This window comes from Helicoverpa zea, chromosome 9 (assembly GCF_022581195.2).
Source record: "Helicoverpa zea isolate HzStark_Cry1AcR chromosome 9, ilHelZeax1.1, whole genome shotgun sequence".
In the NCBI taxonomy this organism is placed as follows: Eukaryota; Metazoa; Arthropoda; class Insecta; order Lepidoptera; family Noctuidae; genus Helicoverpa; species Helicoverpa zea.
The window spans coordinates 7159052-7178436 of record NC_061460.1 but is presented as its reverse complement, the minus strand read 5'-3'; the positions used below and the strand labels follow the sequence as shown (position 1 = coordinate 7178436).

At 34.1% G+C, this 19385-nt stretch overlaps 2 protein-coding genes across 5 annotated transcripts; one reads left to right on the top strand and one right to left on the bottom strand.

Annotated features, from left to right (window-relative positions):
* Positions 1–1144: 1144 nt before the first annotated feature.
* LOC124633561 (lysophospholipid acyltransferase 6) lies at positions 1145–13208 on the top strand. Of its 4 annotated transcripts, none has more exons than XM_047168839.1 (12): positions 1161–1231; positions 1420–1479; positions 1572–1668; positions 4535–4674; positions 5601–5678; positions 6274–6365; positions 6651–6904; positions 7028–7157; positions 7949–8169; positions 8626–8826; positions 9127–9278; positions 9520–13208. In XM_047168839.1, exons 3-12 carry the CDS (start codon positions 1591–1593, stop codon positions 9692–9694), a joined length of 1521 nt encoding a protein of 506 aa, XP_047024795.1. In that variant the 5' UTR covers positions 1161–1231; positions 1420–1479; positions 1572–1590; the 3' UTR covers positions 9695–13208. The 4 variants fall into 4 exon arrangements, with proteins under 4 accessions (XP_047024797.1, XP_047024793.1, XP_047024795.1 ...); XM_047168840.1 differs by lacking the exon at positions 1161–1231 and adding an exon at positions 1237–1254; XM_047168837.1 differs by having other exon boundaries at positions 1147–1479.
* LOC124633562 lies at positions 12146–19009 on the bottom strand. Its single transcript, XM_047168842.1, has 3 exons — positions 18596–19009; positions 18292–18507; positions 12146–13836 (listed from the first exon to the last, which is right to left on the bottom strand). Exons 1-3 carry the CDS (start codon positions 18885–18887, stop codon positions 13706–13708), a joined length of 639 nt encoding a protein of 212 aa, XP_047024798.1. The 5' UTR covers positions 18888–19009; the 3' UTR covers positions 12146–13705.
* Between the last annotated feature and the right edge of the window lie 376 nt (positions 19010–19385).

Here is a 19385-nt window from a genome sequence, read left to right as displayed (position 1 = left end):
CCAACCGCTTGTTCCACTTGCCAGCAAGGGGCAGCGGGATAACGCGAACACGTTTTCATTGCGATTCCTTTACGTAACTTGAATTTTGCATAAATAAATAATAGATTAGCATCCAACCATGAACGTGTAATACAACTTGGCGAATAAAAACCGTTTAAAAACAATCGAGCGAGAGGGCCCCAAGTAGTAACGTTATCCTTTTTCAATAGGGTGTAGACATACATAAATTTAGTTTTTCTTTTTGGATCGGAAAGTGTAATAGCTATTAATATTTTGTTTAAATCTTTTCATATGGTATGATGTGAGGATATATATGTGTAGACTGTGTAAAGTAGGTATACTCTTCCATCTTATGGCTGTTAAGTCCGCTCCAGACTTGCGAAGTTTGCTTGGCCAACTTTGCCTCGTTATATTCCGTCCCAATAGTCAGGCCCTAATGAACATTCCCGAGAACGAGCTGAGGAACTTTGCGAATAGGTAGTATTGAAGACATGGGAGAAGATTCAAAGTGGTCTCAAACACCATATTTGTTGTATCTATTTAAATTAAACAAAAATTGCGATTTGTAATTTTGTAAAACTTTATTTGTGGTGTTTTAGATTCATGCATCCAATTAAGTATTGTAAACTCCATCCCATCCTGTTTGATGTTTCAACCTTCTAAAACCGTAATCCAGTAAAATCTGGTGAAACCTCGATGAATCGATCTCCGATTAGTGTTCCCTAGATCCACTGAACCAATTTTGAAAATTATTTTGTAACATTTTGTCCGTGTGTGTTATACTTATGACTTGATTTTATTCATACCAGAAATACTTACTTCCAGATCCTGAAACTGAAAGAAATAGGTCGTTTTTTATACTGCAGATATTTTTATTACTTATTTTTTTAAGTGTTACATTCCAGTACTCGTTGGTGAGAACATTTTTGTGACTTCGCGAATTATGCGAAAATTCAACTTTGACATTGGGTTTGGTAAAAAATACAGTATGTTATTTGTGCAATTACTCTATATTTAATTTCAAACTCCATTATTCACAACATTTAATAGGTTCCTTCAAGAGTTGATTCACAAAATAGTTACATGACATCAGGGTCTCCAGTAAGTTTTCGTAGCTCCTTGACCCTGTGTGGTGGTGTGATTTGCCGTATGTACCTACCTTCCGACGACCGTGCCGCTGCGCTGTGCGTTTATGAAGTTGAAACGAATGACGTTTGTAATCGACACAAATGTATGAAATTGAAAAATACCTTTGTTAGCAATTTCTTTTTATGTGATACAAAGAAAGATGACGTGATTGATACTTTATTGAAATGATAGTCACTAGTTGAGGCAATAAAAGTCCGACTGTTTCAAAGCTACATTCAGTAGATGTGTGTTGTGATAACTGGCAAACAATAAAGCCATTAGGTGTTTCAGGTTCAACAAATAAAGTATCTGTTACGACGAGCTTTATGGAGATATTTTTGTCATCCTGGGGTAAGAGAATAAGAATCCATTATATAATAGTTATATGTTTTGAATTTGCTCTGCCTGGAATTTATTTTTAACGAAACTTTGTTTATTTACAGTAAATAACTTTTAGTGACAATGACGTATTATGATTATTATGATGGGAGTAGAATATTCCTGTTCATATCGAACAAAGTTGGTCTTCCCCTAGATTTAGTAAGTATATTTTCATCAAACATAATATAATATTCTTTTTTTTGTATCACCTACTGTGTATCAAAAACATTACTGAACAATCTGTGTTTCTGATTCCATCACATAGTTAGCTTTCTTAAAATAATACCTGCTATAGTATTCATGATTTTTGTTACCAATTGCATATTGATAAAATTCAATGTTCCCTTGTATTACTTGGGTACCCAATTGGTGAGAATTACCTTGTGTCAACTTAATATTAATTTGTTTCAATAGGTTTGTTTATTGGATGCTATTCGATATCAATCTAACTATTAGAAGTCAATTAAGCTCTTGGCCAGTCAAATACATAAAAAAAACTGGCCAAGAGTATGTTGGGCCATGCTCACTGTAGGGTTCCATAGTTTCCCAAGTATAGCCGATAATAGGTATGATTGATCGATCAATGCAAAAATTCTAACTCGAATTCCCCGAAAAAACAGCAACACCTCTCGGGAAATTGACTTACAACTTTGTAAAAACTAGATGGCTTATGTATGTTGCGTTTTCGGTGGTAATTTTGGATTGCATAAAGCAATTTAATTATTATTTAAAAGATAGAAGCGGAGAATAAAATATGTATTTTTTGTAGAGACACATTATTTTCAACTTTCAGAGCGATTATTTCTGGAAGTATTCATATTATCAAAAAATATTTTAGTAAACCCCTATTCATTTTAAATACCTATCCAACAATACATCACACGTTAGGGTGGCATAGAAAACAAATATTTCCCGCTTTACGTGTACTGGGGTACCCCGTTAAACCATTTTTTGCACTTTGTTGGCATGATTGAAATACATATTGGTACCAAATTTCAGGTCTCTAGTGCTTTCTTCACTTAAGTTAACCGCGGACAGACATAATAGGCAAACTAAGGTTCCTTGTTGAACCCCTAAAATACCAAACATAATTATTTCTTACTGTAATTGTTTAGTTTTTGTATCATATAGTGTAGTTTGGTAAATCAACCGTTTTTATGTTTATAATTGAGTAGAAATCAGATTGAATCAAACAAACAACACAATACAATATTTTCATAATGTCAAACTCAATAATTTAATGTGAATTCCTGTATGCTAGCATACAATAATGAATACCATAGCTATGTAAATACAATTCATAATATACAAACTTGGGGGAAGGTAGTATTTTTTGAATACGTACGACATACGTATGACAGTAGGTACTGCATGTCTCATAAATATTATTATACTATTGTTTTTAAATGGAATCTACTTTTGCTGTTTTCAATACAATTAATACATAATTAATGAATTTGTAGCTACAAGGTGCCTTAATGATTTATAAATTCAAATAGCAAAATTTTAAATATAGATAGAGTACGAGTATATGGCAACTAAATTTTGAAGGATTTAATTTGTACACTTTAATAGCAATAACAAGATTGAAAAATGTGAAAAAATTAGAAAAACATTCTTCATTCAATTTACTTCCTTCCCCAAAATACCAACATTTCCGTGTATCAAAGTTTTAAATTAAGCAGCAATTTTCTATTACAAGCAGATTTAGTCACACTGATTGAAAATTTACTATAGTTACACCTTTGCATGCAGTATAATTTTTTCCATGCAGTAATTAAAATGTGAGTTTGACTTGTACTTGACAGAGTCAAGCAGGTCAACATAAAATTGTATGTTGACCTGCTTGAAGGTAGAGCCGGCTCTGCTTGAAGGCATAGTGATAACATTCATTTATGACTTATGCAAACAAATTTAATTATGTTGTGAAGCACATTGAAAGTCATAAATAAAACCATTCTGACAAAACTACTTTATATATTTACATATTTCCATCTAAATTGAAATCTATTGTTAACTTTATTTCAAGAAGTCTATTCTATTTATAGCAGTGTCTGGAAATAATGGTCTTAGTATTGTTGCTTAGTAAATTAAATAAGAAAAAAAAATACCGACACTAGCACATGCAAATCTGTTTTTTTTTTCTAATGTTAAATGGAAACTACCCATACCCATAAAAAGTAGCTCTAGTCACGTGGGGATAAAAGTGTTGCTTCCCAACATAGAAAGAATTTTTCAAATTGTGTCTGAGCCTTTATGGTACAAAAAACAAAACAAAATTTTCCTCTTTATAATATAAAGTAAATATTTACCAGTAGCCTGTATCCCGCGGTTATATTAATCTTACCCAGTTCAGCCATTTCACTGTGAAAGCATACAAACAAACTCATTCACCTTCATTTAACAATACACATAGGTCTTGCATTCGATTAACTAACTGGATTTAGTATATTCTCATTATAATGGTATTTAGGAAAATTGTCTTAGTTAAATAAAGTTTGGAAGTGCAGAAAAAAAAAACAATTTAATTAAAATAGTTTTTAACAATATTATTGTTGATTTGTACAACATTAAATCGAATGTGTTATCTATTGTATTGAAAATCGTGTGATTGAATAGATTTTCTAGTGTCTCATACATAAAAATCCTTTCAGCTGAGCATAGCACACTATTCGCATTTCAAAAGTTGCCTTATTTACACTCGAAATAGGAATCTAGCTTGACCTTGGTATCTTATCTGTGCAGCTTTTCATTAGCTACCAGGCTTTCCTGCATAATTTGCCAAGCAATTAGAAATAAAGTAGCTTATGCTATCATTATAGTATATTTTAAGATATTACCAAAGTACCTAGTTGGTAAACAATACAAGTTATATATGTTAATCCAAGTAGCTATAAATAACACAATGTATGTAAATATAATGGTTTTATTATATGTATGGTAGCTGAGTTGTTGCTTATAGAATAGAAAAACACAATTATGTTTTACAAATTGCACATTATTCATTAGTTTTTTTTTTCAATAGGTAAATTTTTTGATCGCACAAGTAGCTGCACTATGCCTGGCAAGACTGTTTCGAAAACCATTAAGATATGCTTCTCCGGAATTTCGACATTCTGTGTGCCTTGTTATAGGTTTAACAATGGGGTATTTCTGTTTTGGAAGGTAATTCTTTATTTTCTGTTTAATTTATGCATGTAATCGTTTTTTTGTGTTGAAATGTGTACAACAGCATTTTAATTGTAATATAGCTCGTCTAAGGCTACACATAGTACTGGTAGATACCGGCAGCCTGGTTACTTTACAGTCTTTTAATTTCCTGCTTGTTTATGTTGGTGACATGCCGCTCGCCATAAATCCAGCGACACTGCCGTATTACCGGCTGTGTGTGTAGTATCCTAAGCTGAAATTACACGCCCCATAACCATAATTATGCACACAAGCTTTACAACGTGTATATAGGTAAATGCGATAGTAAGGCGCGTCATATCAGCTAAGACGAGCTCTATCTGCCTTCATTTAGGTATTTCATGTTCGGGTACCTTTTATTCGATACTTGGGAACTTTTGTAAGGGGGAAGAAATTATTTCCTGAAACTAATATAGCTTCGCTACGTACCTGCTGCTGCTTATCATCAATTATGATACACCTACCTACTTTAAAAAGGTTTTGCTTCAGGTGAATCAGCTAAAAACGTTCTTATTAAACTATTAAATTATTTGAAAACATGCCCGATTTCCTTTTACAAATAATACCTATATTTTCTGAAAGTACGAATTCCTGAAAACAAATAAGAGTTTTGTTAACCCGATACGTTGCTGTTATGTTACGATCCATAGCCTCGCTGTTGTATGTTAATTAATGTATTTGTATTGTGTGCAAAAAAGAATGATAATGTTTTCCAAGCCTGAATTATTCCTAATCGAAATTTTTAGAGCTGTTCCTAGAACTTTGTTTCTAGATATTAATCCCATCAGATGCGAGATCGTATTTTCTTAAGTAGCTGGGCATATACATCACACGACAGTTACAACATATTTTAACGGTACAACAGATTAAGCTCAAACAATTAAATCAATCATTTTTTTCAGACAAGCTATCCATTTATCGGTGCTGCCTATGTTAACTTACACCTTGTTAAAGAGCGTCAAGCACCAAATAATGGGCAAGTAAGTAAACAAAACGTATTATAAAAATATTTATGTGATATAATTTGATACTTGTCTTGGGAACCCTGTACCTGTAAGTAATCCTAGCAGCCCTCAAAGTGAGGTCCTATGTATATTTATTATTTTATATTCCTGTTTGCATAGAGCTATCATGGTGCTAAAACCGCTCGACTTCGCTTTCAAAACTAAAAGCTTTTTTAGGTCCTAGCGTCCTATATACATTATTTTAGTCTCTTAAAAACTTTAAAAAATATAAAAGGTGTAAAAATCTTCATTTTCATAAGTTCCCTTTTTGCAAAGGGGATTATTCTCGAGAAGTCATATATCTATGAGAAGATATTTCATAGTATCTTGATTCTTATTTGCTCAAAATATTTTCACGACTTTAATATTTGAAGTCAGAATAATTAGCAACAGTTAATAAGAAGATAAAAACTGAGGCCAATTAGCACTTGAATTCAAATAGTACCTACCTATTGCAAGACGCAATGAGCTTCACTATGATTTTGCTTTTTGTTTATAAAATACATTGTACTTTTATTACTATATTTGTGAGTTTTATCCATGGGTACTTTAACATTTTATTAATTTTCAGCGTTATCCTGGCAGTGTCCATGATATATCTTTCATGTCTTCATTTACATCGACAGATATATCACACGGCTGATTATACATTAGATATAACAGGTGCGTCAAAATAACAAAAAATGGTTTAACTGATTTGTTCAGAATTTGTCCAATTCTTCAAAAACTGACGAATAGTAATGCGATCCAGACTCATTCTCTTCTCTTGTTCAACAAGAACCTATCCATGAAAGTAGTAGTACACTTTCATGGTTACGGTTTTATTTTATAACAGCCTGTACTATTACTATGTATAACTTTGATGAACCTATTTTCACTTTCAATACTTTGATTAGACATATAGTTCACGAAACTTTCAACACTAATTATCACACTTTCAACTTTCAGGTCCGTTAATGGTTATCACTCAAAGAGTAACATCATTGGCTTACTCTCTACAAGATAGTTTGACTGTTAAAGATTTAAAATCGAAAGCGACGGCTTTGCAAACTACGGGTGGCGAAGACTTGGTGAAAATAGAGAAAATACCCTCACCGCTCGAATACTTCGCATTCACTTTGGCCTTTCAAACATTAATGTGTGGTCCAGTAGTATTTTATACTGATTATATCAAATTTATCGAAGGTGCTCGTGTCGATGAGGTAAGAATGTTTTTTTCATTTTAAGTTATTCGGGGATATATAGAAGTCAAATATCCTTCCATCAAACAGAAGGGGGTATGCGAGGCTTAGACATAAAAATTAGAACATTTTCTTAAATTTCAGTTGGAGAAGTCGGCAGACACGAAGGAGCCCTCGCCGCGGACAGCTGTGTTCTATAAAGTTGCCGGTTCTTTAGCGGCGGCATTGTTATATTTAACGTTAGCTAAGAAATATCCTCTGACTGTTTTAGAAGGTAATTGCTTTTTAATACCCAATTGATTATTATTTAATGACAAGGCAATTAATAGGACGCAGATATCTATTTATGACTAGCTGATCCCTCGAACTTTGTATCGTTTAATTAAACCTTCCCTGGACCTCTACAAACATTTTAAAACCAAAATAAGCCAAATCGGTCCAGCCATTCTCGAGTTTTAGTGAGACTAACGAACAGCAATTCATTTTTATATATAAGATTTGAAATGTCGATTATCCAGTAAGCTAAGAATCTAGAATCTAAAATAAAATAATATCTAGTCATCGAAAAATAAGTCAGAGTTAATCAGACACAGGATATTTTTATCCCCATCTGGGTAAGGGAATTAGTTCCTATTCTTGGCGCGGGTGGAATCTCTGGGTTGTTGCCACAATTTAATGAGGTTCAAAGGTTGTTGCCTCATTTACGTAATTACAAAGATAGGCTCAATAGGGTTGCCAACTTTTTTTACAAGAAATAAAGTATATTCAGGTCTATGAAGATTATTAAACAGTATTTTAGCAAAACAAACAGTATTTATTGATTATTTTAAAAAATATATATTAAAAAAAAAACTGTGAGCGTCTAAATGTAACACATAATAATGTGTCTGCATTTTGATGCTGAAAACAGTATTTTGTATACTTTTTTTTGTTAAACAGTAAAAAGTATAATTTAGTGAAAAACAGTAGAATACTGTTTAAAACAGTATAGTTGGCAACCCTAGGCTCAACATCGCAAAATACTTAACTGATTCAGAAAAACGAAATTTTTATATATTTTTACAGAGCTAACGGACCCCACATCGGAAGTATCTCGTTCATGGTCTGCGCTGTACTTGCTGTGGTACGCGTACCTGTCGACGCTGGTGGTACGCTGCAAGTACTACCACGCGTGGCTCCTGTCCGAGGCCATCTGTAACAACTGCGGCATGGGATTCAACGGGTACAACAACGACGGATCGCCTAAGTGGGACAAAATGTCCAACATCGACATATTTGGTTTTGAGGTAATTTTTGTTTGATCTTTCTACGGCTTCATTAATTTTTCAATTATGCTGGGGCTGTTGTCCGCAGTTCCTACTAGGGTAATTCGCCACTGGTAATGACAGGTTATAAGTATCATGAGACTGAACCTTTTTTCAAGTCAAGAAATCGCGTAGCGCGCAACTGATCGCCTATAGATCAAGAGTTCGGCGTATTATTGAATATCATATGCGTTATAGAGTAAAAGTCGTGTGGCCTAGTAGGTTAAGAACTAACCCCTCAAGCGTGGGTTCGATTCCAGGACAGACAGGCAAGAACTGCAACTTTTCTAAGTACCTATATCTTGGAGACCAATTACTGTTTCGGAGTGCACGTTAAACTGTAGGTCTGTGCTTATACCATAATTATAACACAGCAAATTAGAAACACAAAGCTAGTGCAATTGTCGGAGGTAAGATACAATTGTAGTTTGTTTGCAGTTCGCCCAAAACTTCCGCATAGCGATCGCCAGCTGGAACAAGAACACGAACGCGTGGCTGCGCGACGTGGCGTACTCGCGCGGCGGCGCGGCGTGGCGCACGGCGCGGGTGTACGCGCTGTCCGCCGTGTGGCACGGCTTCCATCCCGGCTACTACCTCACCTTCTTCGCGGGTGGCATATTCACCGTCGCAGCTAGAAAGGTATGTTCGGTCCGGCTCGCCCATCTACAAATTACTGTTGTCCCAATATTCTATATACCTGTCGTTTTTTTTGCTAGAGCTATCTCTAGACTAGGCAACTATGTGAAATTCCACCATACCAGCATCTAATGTTAATTTTATCTGTCGTTAAAGTATTTTCAAATCAAATAGGTACCTTTATTTGCATGCTGCATTGGCCCATATATATATGCATTGGACATATTTATACAAAATAGGTAAAATTTTAGGATAGGTAGTGTTTTAGGGACGTTATTAACGTTCAATCGTATTCTTTTACAGATCCGTTTCGTAGCTCGTCCTATGTTTTTAGACAGTGTTCCTAAGAAGCTATTCTACGATTCAGTCTCGTTTATCACTACGCGAGTTGCGATGACATACGCCACGGTACCATTTGTCCTGCTTCACCTCGCGCCAAGCCTCGCTTTTTATGCGTAAGTACAATTATAGGTATGATTCTTCGAAAGACTGCCTTTGCGGATTATTGCGCCAAATATGTAGCTGCGCAGAAACCATTTTTAGGAATCCACGTGATGCGCAATATGATTTTCAGTAAAACTCGATCATCTACTTGCTAATGCTAGTCTAGTCATTTTGATACCACACTGCTCCGTTCATGAATACAATTTAGTGGTAAAGTAAATATTTAACATAAACGAAAACATTATTTTACAGAAAATTCTACTACTCCCTCCACTTCATCGCCCTAGGTGCCATGTTAATACCCGAAAAGGCCAAACGACCCAAACCTGCAGTTGTTCAAGAGCAGCAGTCGAAATCCCCCACACTGAGTAAGGAAGCAATGGAGGAATCCCTTGACGAATTGAATGGTAAACTGAAAATATCATAAAAATAGTATGTAGGCATTGAAGGGTCGACAACACATACTTCATCAAGGGGACCTCTACTGTATGACCCAGTCAAGATTGAACTAGCTTTTTAACAAATCATCCTCTAATTGTAACTGTTTCATATTTTTTTCCGGAAGGTGGTAGGTGCAATTAATCTGTATTATTTTTTGCATTTAACTACGAATACACGCCGTCCAGGCATGCACCGTCAGCCATCATAGTTAACTTCTGTTGAATAATGTGTATCACTCATATAATTTTTATTTTAATACAATGATTGTTAGTAATTGTTTTGATTAGCGTTTCTTTTATTTTAAGTTTATTAGATTAAGAAACGAATTGACTATTATTGTTCATAAAAAATAATTCACAACTAAGACGTCAGAGTGTGAAGCAGATTGGAAATAAACTATGTATAAGTTCTGCTTTAATATTTCGCACGTTGTTGGCTGAAGCTAATTTATTTTAGATTAATATTGTTTGAGTTATTTATACTTTTCCGAGTTCTTGACCCAAAATACTTCAAAATGTTTAGAGAGCAACCAAGTAGGCTCTGGTTGATCAAACATTTACCTGGACTAGTACCTAGTAAAGAGGCACATGCTGCTATTCTCGAATCATTTAATGTATTACATTATCATATTGAATACGTTTACCGCGCGTTTTATTTCGGCAACAGAGGTAGTAAAATTTGTTACGTTAACAACGGTTACAAAATTTTTATTCTAATTATACCGGAGTTCCTAGGGGGGTTTGAACCAGGACTGAATGCTTCTTTCTTTCTTCCCAATGGTCCCATTGTCATCATGATGATGAAAACCCTTAGGAATCACGGGTAACCCTCGAAAATTGTAGTAAGCTTCGGTTCGGTTCGCGTTCGCGATTCACCCACACAGGACCTTCGTGTACAATTTTAATTACTACAACTTATTTCAAAATCAAGAGCACGATTTTTTATTAGGTAATTCGTCAATAATAAGCTCGCTATCTATACATTCCACTTTTCCGTAAAATATTTTGTCCAATTTGGGGCACTAGGAACTCCGTCTTGCTATCTACTAAGCTTAACATATTGGAAACGTATTTTTGGTGTCAACAAAACATGAAAAGTTGTATGTATGTACTAAGATGTAACCTATTGCTCCGAAAGTGGGGACTTGTGACGTCACAGTTAAGTAATATTTGTGCTTATAAGTGACAAATTTTAATCATGTTATATTTTCTAATAAAGTTTTGAGACAAAACAAACGTTTCCAATATTCTAGGCTAATTACTTTACTTGATTACTATTTTAAAAAATTATGTTTTCTTTATTTGCCAAACCTGTTGCTTTTTTGGAAAAGGAACATAAGTTAGATACCTATTTAAACAAAATATATAGAGGTATATATGGTTTCTATTTTATGCCTCTAACCAACCGCGAAAGTCGGATACGTCGCTCATCACATTTAGGTACTTTAGGCAATTAAATCAAGTGATATGTATTCACGATGCGAATCTCATCTGATGTGCATTGTCTTGGGCTACGGTAATGATTACAATATTGATGAACTACGATAGGAGTCAGCCATAATAACTTTCAGACCATTTTAGTTGTTACCTATATATAAGCCAGGCCCTCGAAGTATTGATCAAATCGAACAAGCTCATTTTGGCACTTTTCAACTAATTCGGATTGTGCTCAAAGAAAAATATATTTTTTATTAAAAATCCAATGTTTTTTGCCAAATCCATTTTTGATTTGATATTTTTTAGGCACTAGTTGCTACCTACCTATTACCAAACAAAAGGCTAGATCTTCTTCTGAAAACAAAAATTGAACCGGTAGCCCCACGGATATTTAATAAACAAGTACTGATTAGTAGAAAACTGCAAAAAAAAAAACAAACAAACCCAATCGTCAGTACATGAATTTCCACGCTACCAAAAACCAACAATAATTTGTTTTTTGAAAAAATAACACTTAGTGGGAGGTAACTTAAAAGATGTATTTACAGAAAAGATTCTAATTTAAAGTGGTTACATAGATGCAGCTTTTATTCAAAAGTTGCTGGGTACACCAACCACGTACTCTTGTTGATGCTATCCCCCAACAAAAGGACAAATCTTCAATATTTTTAGACTTCATTTTAATAGATATTTAATTAGCTTTGAGCTATTTTACTGCACAAACATTTGTGGTTGTATGAACCCAATGAAAAAATAAGTTTTTATGAGGAACTTTGGCTATTAACACACGGCACCGCGCACCGCCGCGGTAGGCGATGAAGCGGATCTCATGTCGCATTGACCTGTATTAAATCCGTTAATTCCTAACACACTTACACCGCCTGACCGCGCGTTCGAGCGGTGATCTTTTGTTCGAGCGCCACCGCCCTCCGCGACAGTGCGCGGTGCCGTGTGTTAATCGCCTTTCTCGAGTAAGCATATGAAATTCATAAAATCATTAATACTTTACGACAGCTGATCTTTTATTTCTGAAATCAGTACAGTATTTCCTTATTGACAATTAAAGAATTCTTTACAATTAATTATCTCTATTATTTTTTCAATCTACATACTATAATTACATTATTTTTAATATTACTTTAATTTTAAATTTAAGTATTCTAAAACATAGCTACTAAATAAATATAAATTATCAGATATCTATACTAAACATCCCTGGTTTTCTTTTACATCTCAAGGTGTACCTTAAATGTTGTCTTGACACATTTGCAATTACAGAATGAAAATCTTTGAATACACTTAAGGATGTACAAAAAAAACTGGGATCTCGAATATTTCCACTCGTCATTTATTGAGTAAGCTGTTAAATATCAAAATTTGATTACTAATTGTAATTACTTACATGTCATTTGCAAAAACATTGTATAGAATGTGTACTTCAGGTAAATTTTAAATTCGTTAGAAGTACTTTCGCCCACTTCACGAAATGTTGCGCAGCTTCTTTTTTGGCTGGTTTAAAATAAAAATTTGTAACTTAAACCAACTGTATCCGACTTGGTGTGCCGTGAAAGCAACCGACGAAAATATCGCGCATTTCATGAATTGACAAAATGTACGATATGGCTTCGACATAAATAATGAATGTTTTTGTAAGCGATTGCATTCATCAGCATTCTATATGGAAAACTAATGATAATACTTATGTATTACTCATATGTGGCTACATGTTCATTTTGATCAGTCATCGCATTGTCAGAAATAACATCAATATTTCATCTTATCAAATTATCTAGTTGTAAAAAATATGTGGATGTGTAGCCTTGCTGCGGTTTTCTTTAACCAATCTATCCGTTGGTTTTTGATTAGAGATCTAAATTTGTCCGATTTCATATAGAGCTTATGTCAAAATTCTATCTCTAATCGCACATCGGCCGATATATAGGGTAAAGAAATCCACTGTATGTAATACTTACCTCAAACATGGAATTGTATTTATTTTTGTTACAAATTAATTTTATATTAAAAATGTATTTTATATGGTTAATAAAAATATATTTTACTTGATGATCTTAATTTCTGAATCCATATAGTAATAAACATTGCGGTTTTTAAATTATACTGATACGACTTAGACATTACAGTCACAGAATTAGGAAATATGAAATGTCATTATGCAGGTAGGTCAGGCGCCTTCTTCTCGGGCAAATGCGTATGGTGAGCATAACCAAAGTGGTCAGTTATGAGTGAACTAACGAGGCTTTCGGATTATTTGAGACTACGACTACGGTATTTGAATCAAATTCAGAGAAAGTCAAGAAATACGTACTGCTAAGAGTGAAAGTACTTGCAGAATGTGGCTTAGTCCCCCGCCCTAGCATTACATAGTAAGTAGTTGCAAAAAATATTTGATGTATTGAACTGACGGATTTGAACAAAATCTAAGTTTACTTTGAGTAATATTGGGTATTACATTCTGATCTTTAACATTCATATGAAAGAAAAGCACACCTTGAACCTACCTTCAGTACTTCCTGCTACCTGACCCATCTTCAAATGAAACATTATTTCTTGTACATTTTACTTTTTAAAAATGCTTGTCTTATGCTACATAATGCTCCAGGTACATCATTTGTTTCAAGCAATTTCTTGCTCACTTCCTCAAAAGCCTTCAGTTTTGGTATAGCACTGGATACTGAAATGATAATATGTAAATAAGATTTAATAATGCCAAACGATTACTGTCATGGATTACGGCAAAGTAAAGCCTGATGCCATAATAATTAACATACATGCACATGTAAGAATAAGACATTATATTGAACTCGGAGCCGTGCCTCCGCTGCGATCGAAAGCAGACGTGTGCAACTAATTCTAATAAATATATATTGCAATCTTTAAATCGTAATTAGCAAAAGTGATCCTTAGTGTACAGTGATAAAGTAGAACCTTGCAACAAACAGTTATCTACTTAAAACCTTGTGCATCTGAGTCACGAACATCGGACAGCGCGCGCGCAGTGCCGCACCCGCCTGTATCACCCCCGCGGAAGGAGAACCGTGGCGATTTTTCGACTCGCTCACACACGCACGCAAACTCAAGCACCGTGACATAATGAATCCGCAAAGAACACCACCGCCCAAGGTGATAAGCAGTAGCGAAAGCGGAAGCGGGTCAGTCCCAAACCTGTCAACTTATGGCAAAGATGAATATAACAACAATGTCAACCTCAGAAAACGGAAAGAACGTTCTGAAGAAAACGACTATAAAGAAGACTTTGACGATTTCCGCATGGAGATGATGAAATTTTTGGAAGACTTTGGACGAAAACAAAATGAAAACCTAAACGTCATCCAAACAGAAATATCGGAGATTAAAAACGAGATAAAAACCATAAAATCAGCCACAGAAATTTTAACACAACGTTTTGAACTCATAAACAACGAAATACAAAATATTAAAACCAACAACAGCACAACTGAAGATAAAATTAAACACATAGAATGTGAAATATCCCAGATCAAAAACCAACAACACAAGAATAGCTCGTCCGCTGAATCGCTCAGCTTATCATATGAACACCTTATCCTCGAAATGAAAGAGCGCTGTGAGCGCGAACACAATATTGTGATTGTGGGTATTCCGGAAATAACTGACCAAAACTCAATTGCTAGGCAAAAACATGATAATGAAGAAGTTATTAAGATCACAAAAATGCTGGTCGAAGACTGTCCTATACCAATTAAATGCTTAAGACTAGGAAAGTACTCGCCTACTAAGAACCGGGCTATAAAAGTCCAATTTAACAACAATAATACCCCCAAACAACTACTACAAAACAAATCAAAACTACCTGATAACATGCGGCTATTCTCCGATCAAACTCCATCACAAAGGAAATATTTGTTATCATTAAGAGATGAGATGAATAAGCGCATCGAGAACGGCGAAAAAGACCTCACCATCAAATATGTAAAAGGAGTACCTTCAATAACCAAAATAAATAAAAAAAACTAAGCACAGCATCACTACAAAAGGCAACAAGTACAGATATCCTCAACAAATTAAACCACCAAATAGTACAAAACTACGAAAACATTCCAGTCCGCCCATCTTCATTAAGATTTCTATATGCAAACTTACGAAGCATTCGCAAAGCGGGCAAGTTTGATGAAATAAAATGCATAATTAAAGCAATACCAGCGACGATTCATTTATTGATATTCACAGAGACCTGGATTATCTCGGAAAGCGATGCAAGGTTATATCGATTAGACAACTATAATCATGTTTACAACTACAGGAAAGACTGCAAAGGAGGCGGTGTCTCAATTTATATACATAACAGTATTAAATATGATATAACTGAAGAACTATACGAAAATGGCAATCATTATCTATGGATATACATAGACAAGCTATCATTAAACATTGGAGCTATCTATAAACCTGGAGACACGAATATAAATAACTTTTTAGATACTTATTCTGCACAACTGGAACAGCGTCGGAGATCTATAGTGTTCGGAGATTTCAATATCGACTTACTCAGCAAGAATGCCGGTGTCACAAAATACATGAAGGAATTACAAGAAAATGGTTACCGAATCCTGAACAAAATTGACAAATTATATAGTACGCGTGAAACTAACACAACAAATACTATACTCGACCACGTATGTACGAATGTAAACAATCACTCGTTCAGTATGTCGATTATCGAATCTTGCCTTTCCGACCACAAACAAGTTTTCCTCGAAATCGGGAGCTTAAAAACAAACAACAAAAAAAAGAAAACACGATATAAAGCACTCGACTACGAAAAATTGTATAACAGCACGTCACGAGAAACCTACACGAATGAGGACCACGACTATTACTACTTGGAACGTTTCATAACACAACAAATAGAAGCCAACAAAATAGACAAAGTAAAAGTTCAAAACACGCCGCAGAATGACTGGATTAATCAAGAAATAATCAATGCAATTAATTTACGGAATATTATATGGCAACAAACAAAATCTGACCCAGAGAATGAAGAACTACGAAACACTTTAAAGAAACAAAAAGAAAAAGCCGAAACTCTAATAAGCACAAACAAGAAAAAATACTACTATAACCTATTTTATAACTGTCGAAATCAGCCGAAGAGAATGTGGGAAACTATAAACAACTTAGGTTTAAATAAAATTAGTGACAGCAGTGCTCCTACAAAACTAATATCGAACCAGGTACTCGTAACTGAGGCGAAATCGGTATGTGACTTATTTAATAATTTCTTCTCGTCGATCGGAACAGATTTAGCCAACAATATACCTAAAGAATATCACATAAACACTGGTAACATACTAATGTACGATGATAATTACACACATGACACAATCTTAAGCGAACTTACACCATGCACTACAAACGAAATATCTAAGATCATTGATAACCTTGACAGCAATACCAGCACCGGACTAGATGGCATAAGCACAAAAGTGGTTAAATGCTTAAAAACCATAATTATTGACAAGCTTACTAACTGCATAAACAAATGCTTATCAAGTGGTACTTTTCCTGATACCCTCAAGTTAGCAAAGGTGAGTCCTATTTACAAAGCTGGGAATAGGACTGACCCAAATAACTATAGGCCAGTGTCGGTACTGCCTGTTTTGTCCAAAATATTTGAACGAGTTATGTATGACCGTCTAAATAATTATCTCACTCAAAAACAATTTCTAATAGAACAGCAATATGGTTTTCGTACACAATCAAGCACTAAAACAGCCGCTATTGATCTTATCACAAAAATCAAAACCAACATAGATCAAGGAAACCTAGTGTTAGGGATTTTTATTGACTTAAAAAAAGCTTTTGACACAGTGAGTCACAAAAAGCTACTACAGAAATTATCCAATATAGGTGTCACAGGAGAGGCCCTTAACATTTTTAAATCCTACTTACAAGACAGGAAACAGGTAGTTAAAATAAAGGATACTACAAGCGCAATCAAAACCATGCCACCATACGGCTGTCCACAGGGCTCAATAATCAGTCCACTATTATTCTTAATTTACATAAATAACCTTAATAAAATTGGCTTAACAGGAAAGCTAACATTATATGCAGACGACACATGTCTTTTTTACTATGGAAAATCAATCCACAACATTATAGCCGACGCACAAAAAGACCTTGACCTCATTAACGAGTGGTTAAAATACAATTTGCTGACAATTAACACCTCAAAGACATCTTTCATGATATTTGCGGCAAAAAATAAAAACATACCAGACTTTACACAACTCAGAATAAATAATGAAACAATAAATCAATCAAATCATGAAAAATATCTCGGACTGTGGTTGGATGACAAATTAACATGGAAAATGCACATCGATCATACTAGAACCAAACTAACGTCAACACTAGGAGCATTACGTAAGGTCGCAAAGTGTATTCCACAAAAAGTACGTACAGTCATATACAACTCCCTCATCAAATCACACCTAGAATACCTAATTGAGGTATGGGGATCAGCTGCTGTAACCAATATAAGCCCACTTCAGAGGATTCAGAATAAATTAATTAAAATATTGTTCCGATACCACTACCTCACTCCAACAAAATTATTATACAAAAAAAGTAAATTACTAAATCTTAAGCAATTATACATCTATAACACTTGCATTCTAATCAAAAAAATTATATCTAATCATGTTTTAACTGACTTGCAACTACCTACAAAAACAAGTACACATAATTTAAGAAAGAAAAATAAACTACAACTCATTAAAATTCGAACAAATTATGGGAAGAAAACGATATTATTTGAAGGAGCACAGCTATACAATAATTTACCTAATGAGATGAGAGATTGTAACAACCTAAACGTATTTAAAAAGAAACTTAGGAATTATGTATGCACACTCTAATGTAAACCTAGATACTATAACTGGAGGTGTAAATAATTAATTTAATAGTAAGTACTTTGTATCTCATTATAAGTGAACTGTATGTAAGTTCTTATGAGAAATAAATATCTTTAAACCGAACTCAATAGAATGTCTCAGTAGAATGTGGTGTATTACATGTTATCAATATATTTTTTTTTTATTCTCAAAACTTTTGAAACATTTCTAAGAAGTGTATCGAAACTTACATTGATAGCATCCTGTGTTTGTGTTTCTCACTAGACGAACTGAATAATTTTCAGATTCCTTTTTGGCTTCAGTAAAAAACTGTACAAATATAGTTTGGGATCCCTCACTTTTTGCTTCTATGGTGTAATAGATTTTCAGAAACTTTTTGTAGTATTTTTTGGCCATAAGAAATGCTTCATGAGTTTCTTTGATTTCTTGAGACAACAGTTTCTGATCTGTAAAGAGAATGATAAAATATAAATATTTTGTAATGAACATTGGCTAGCCTTTATTATAATAAAAATAAAAGGTACACATAGTTACCTTTTTTGTAATTTTCATACTGATTCTTCTGTTGTGACAGTTCATTCAGTTTTATATCGATGGAGTGGCGCAGCTGCTTATTTTGCTCTATTAATGCTTTCAATTCTTCATCGTTATTTTGGAGTACATTGTTGTTGCTATTGTATTTCTTCTTGTCTTTAAAACCGTTTTCTATTATATTTATTAAGTGTTCATTTAAACTTTCCACTTTAGCCTCAAATTCCTGATAACATTTTTCTTCTATATTATTCAGGTTAAGTTCTGTGCACCAATTTTGCTCGATTATACTCATTTTGTTTTGATATAACTAGACCACTGAAAATAAAAGCTACACTTAAAATTACAAGTCCGTTATATTTGATTTCACTTGACGTTGACGCGCCGTATCGCGCTGTATCGCTGAATGAACCATAGAGTAATAGGTTATTATTTCTGGTAAGGTTCGTCATAGGAATCATCATTCGGCGTTGTTTATTCCTAATCTTACGTGCTCACTAGACGGTCAAAATCATTGTGATGTGAAATCTTAAATATTATATATCCCTAAACATCATTAAACTTGCACAATATCGTAATATCCCAGATTGAAAATAAAATGTGGCTGTTAATGTTAGTACTTACCTAAATACAATTAAAACAGTTACTTAATTATTTTAACCAATAATTATTTGTTTAATTTGTATTTCTGTAAAAAGTCCTATCAAGCAAGACTGTAAACTAACTCAAATGGAGTACACTAGTAGTGTATTTTATTTACTTATTTTGTGTATATCTCTTATTGCCGTATGTT

Excerpts from the sequence above, each read along its gene's own strand:
- LOC124633561 (XM_047168837.1), top strand. The coding sequence starts at position 1,591 with ATGACGTATTATGATTATTATGATGGGAGTAGAATATTCCTGTTCATA. Across the intron at positions 1,669-4,534 it reads TTGGTCTTCCCCTAGATTTA|GTAAATTTTTTGATCGCACA; the intron begins GTAAGTATATTT and ends TTTTTTCAATAG. Across the intron at positions 5,679-6,273 it reads AAGCACCAAATAATGGGCAA|CGTTATCCTGGCAGTGTCCA; the intron begins GTAAGTAAACAA and ends ATTAATTTTCAG.
- LOC124633562 (XM_047168842.1), bottom strand. The coding sequence starts at position 18,887 with ATGAGTATAATCGAGCAAAATTGGTGCACAGAACTTAACCTGAATAAT. Across the intron at positions 18,508-18,595 it reads GTATGAAAATTACAAAAAAG|ATCAGAAACTGTTGTCTCAA; the intron begins GTAACTATGTGT and ends TTCTCTTTACAG. Across the intron at positions 13,837-18,291 it reads AAACACAGGATGCTATCAAT|TATCCAGTGCTATACCAAAA; the intron begins GTAAGTTTCGAT and ends TTATCATTTCAG.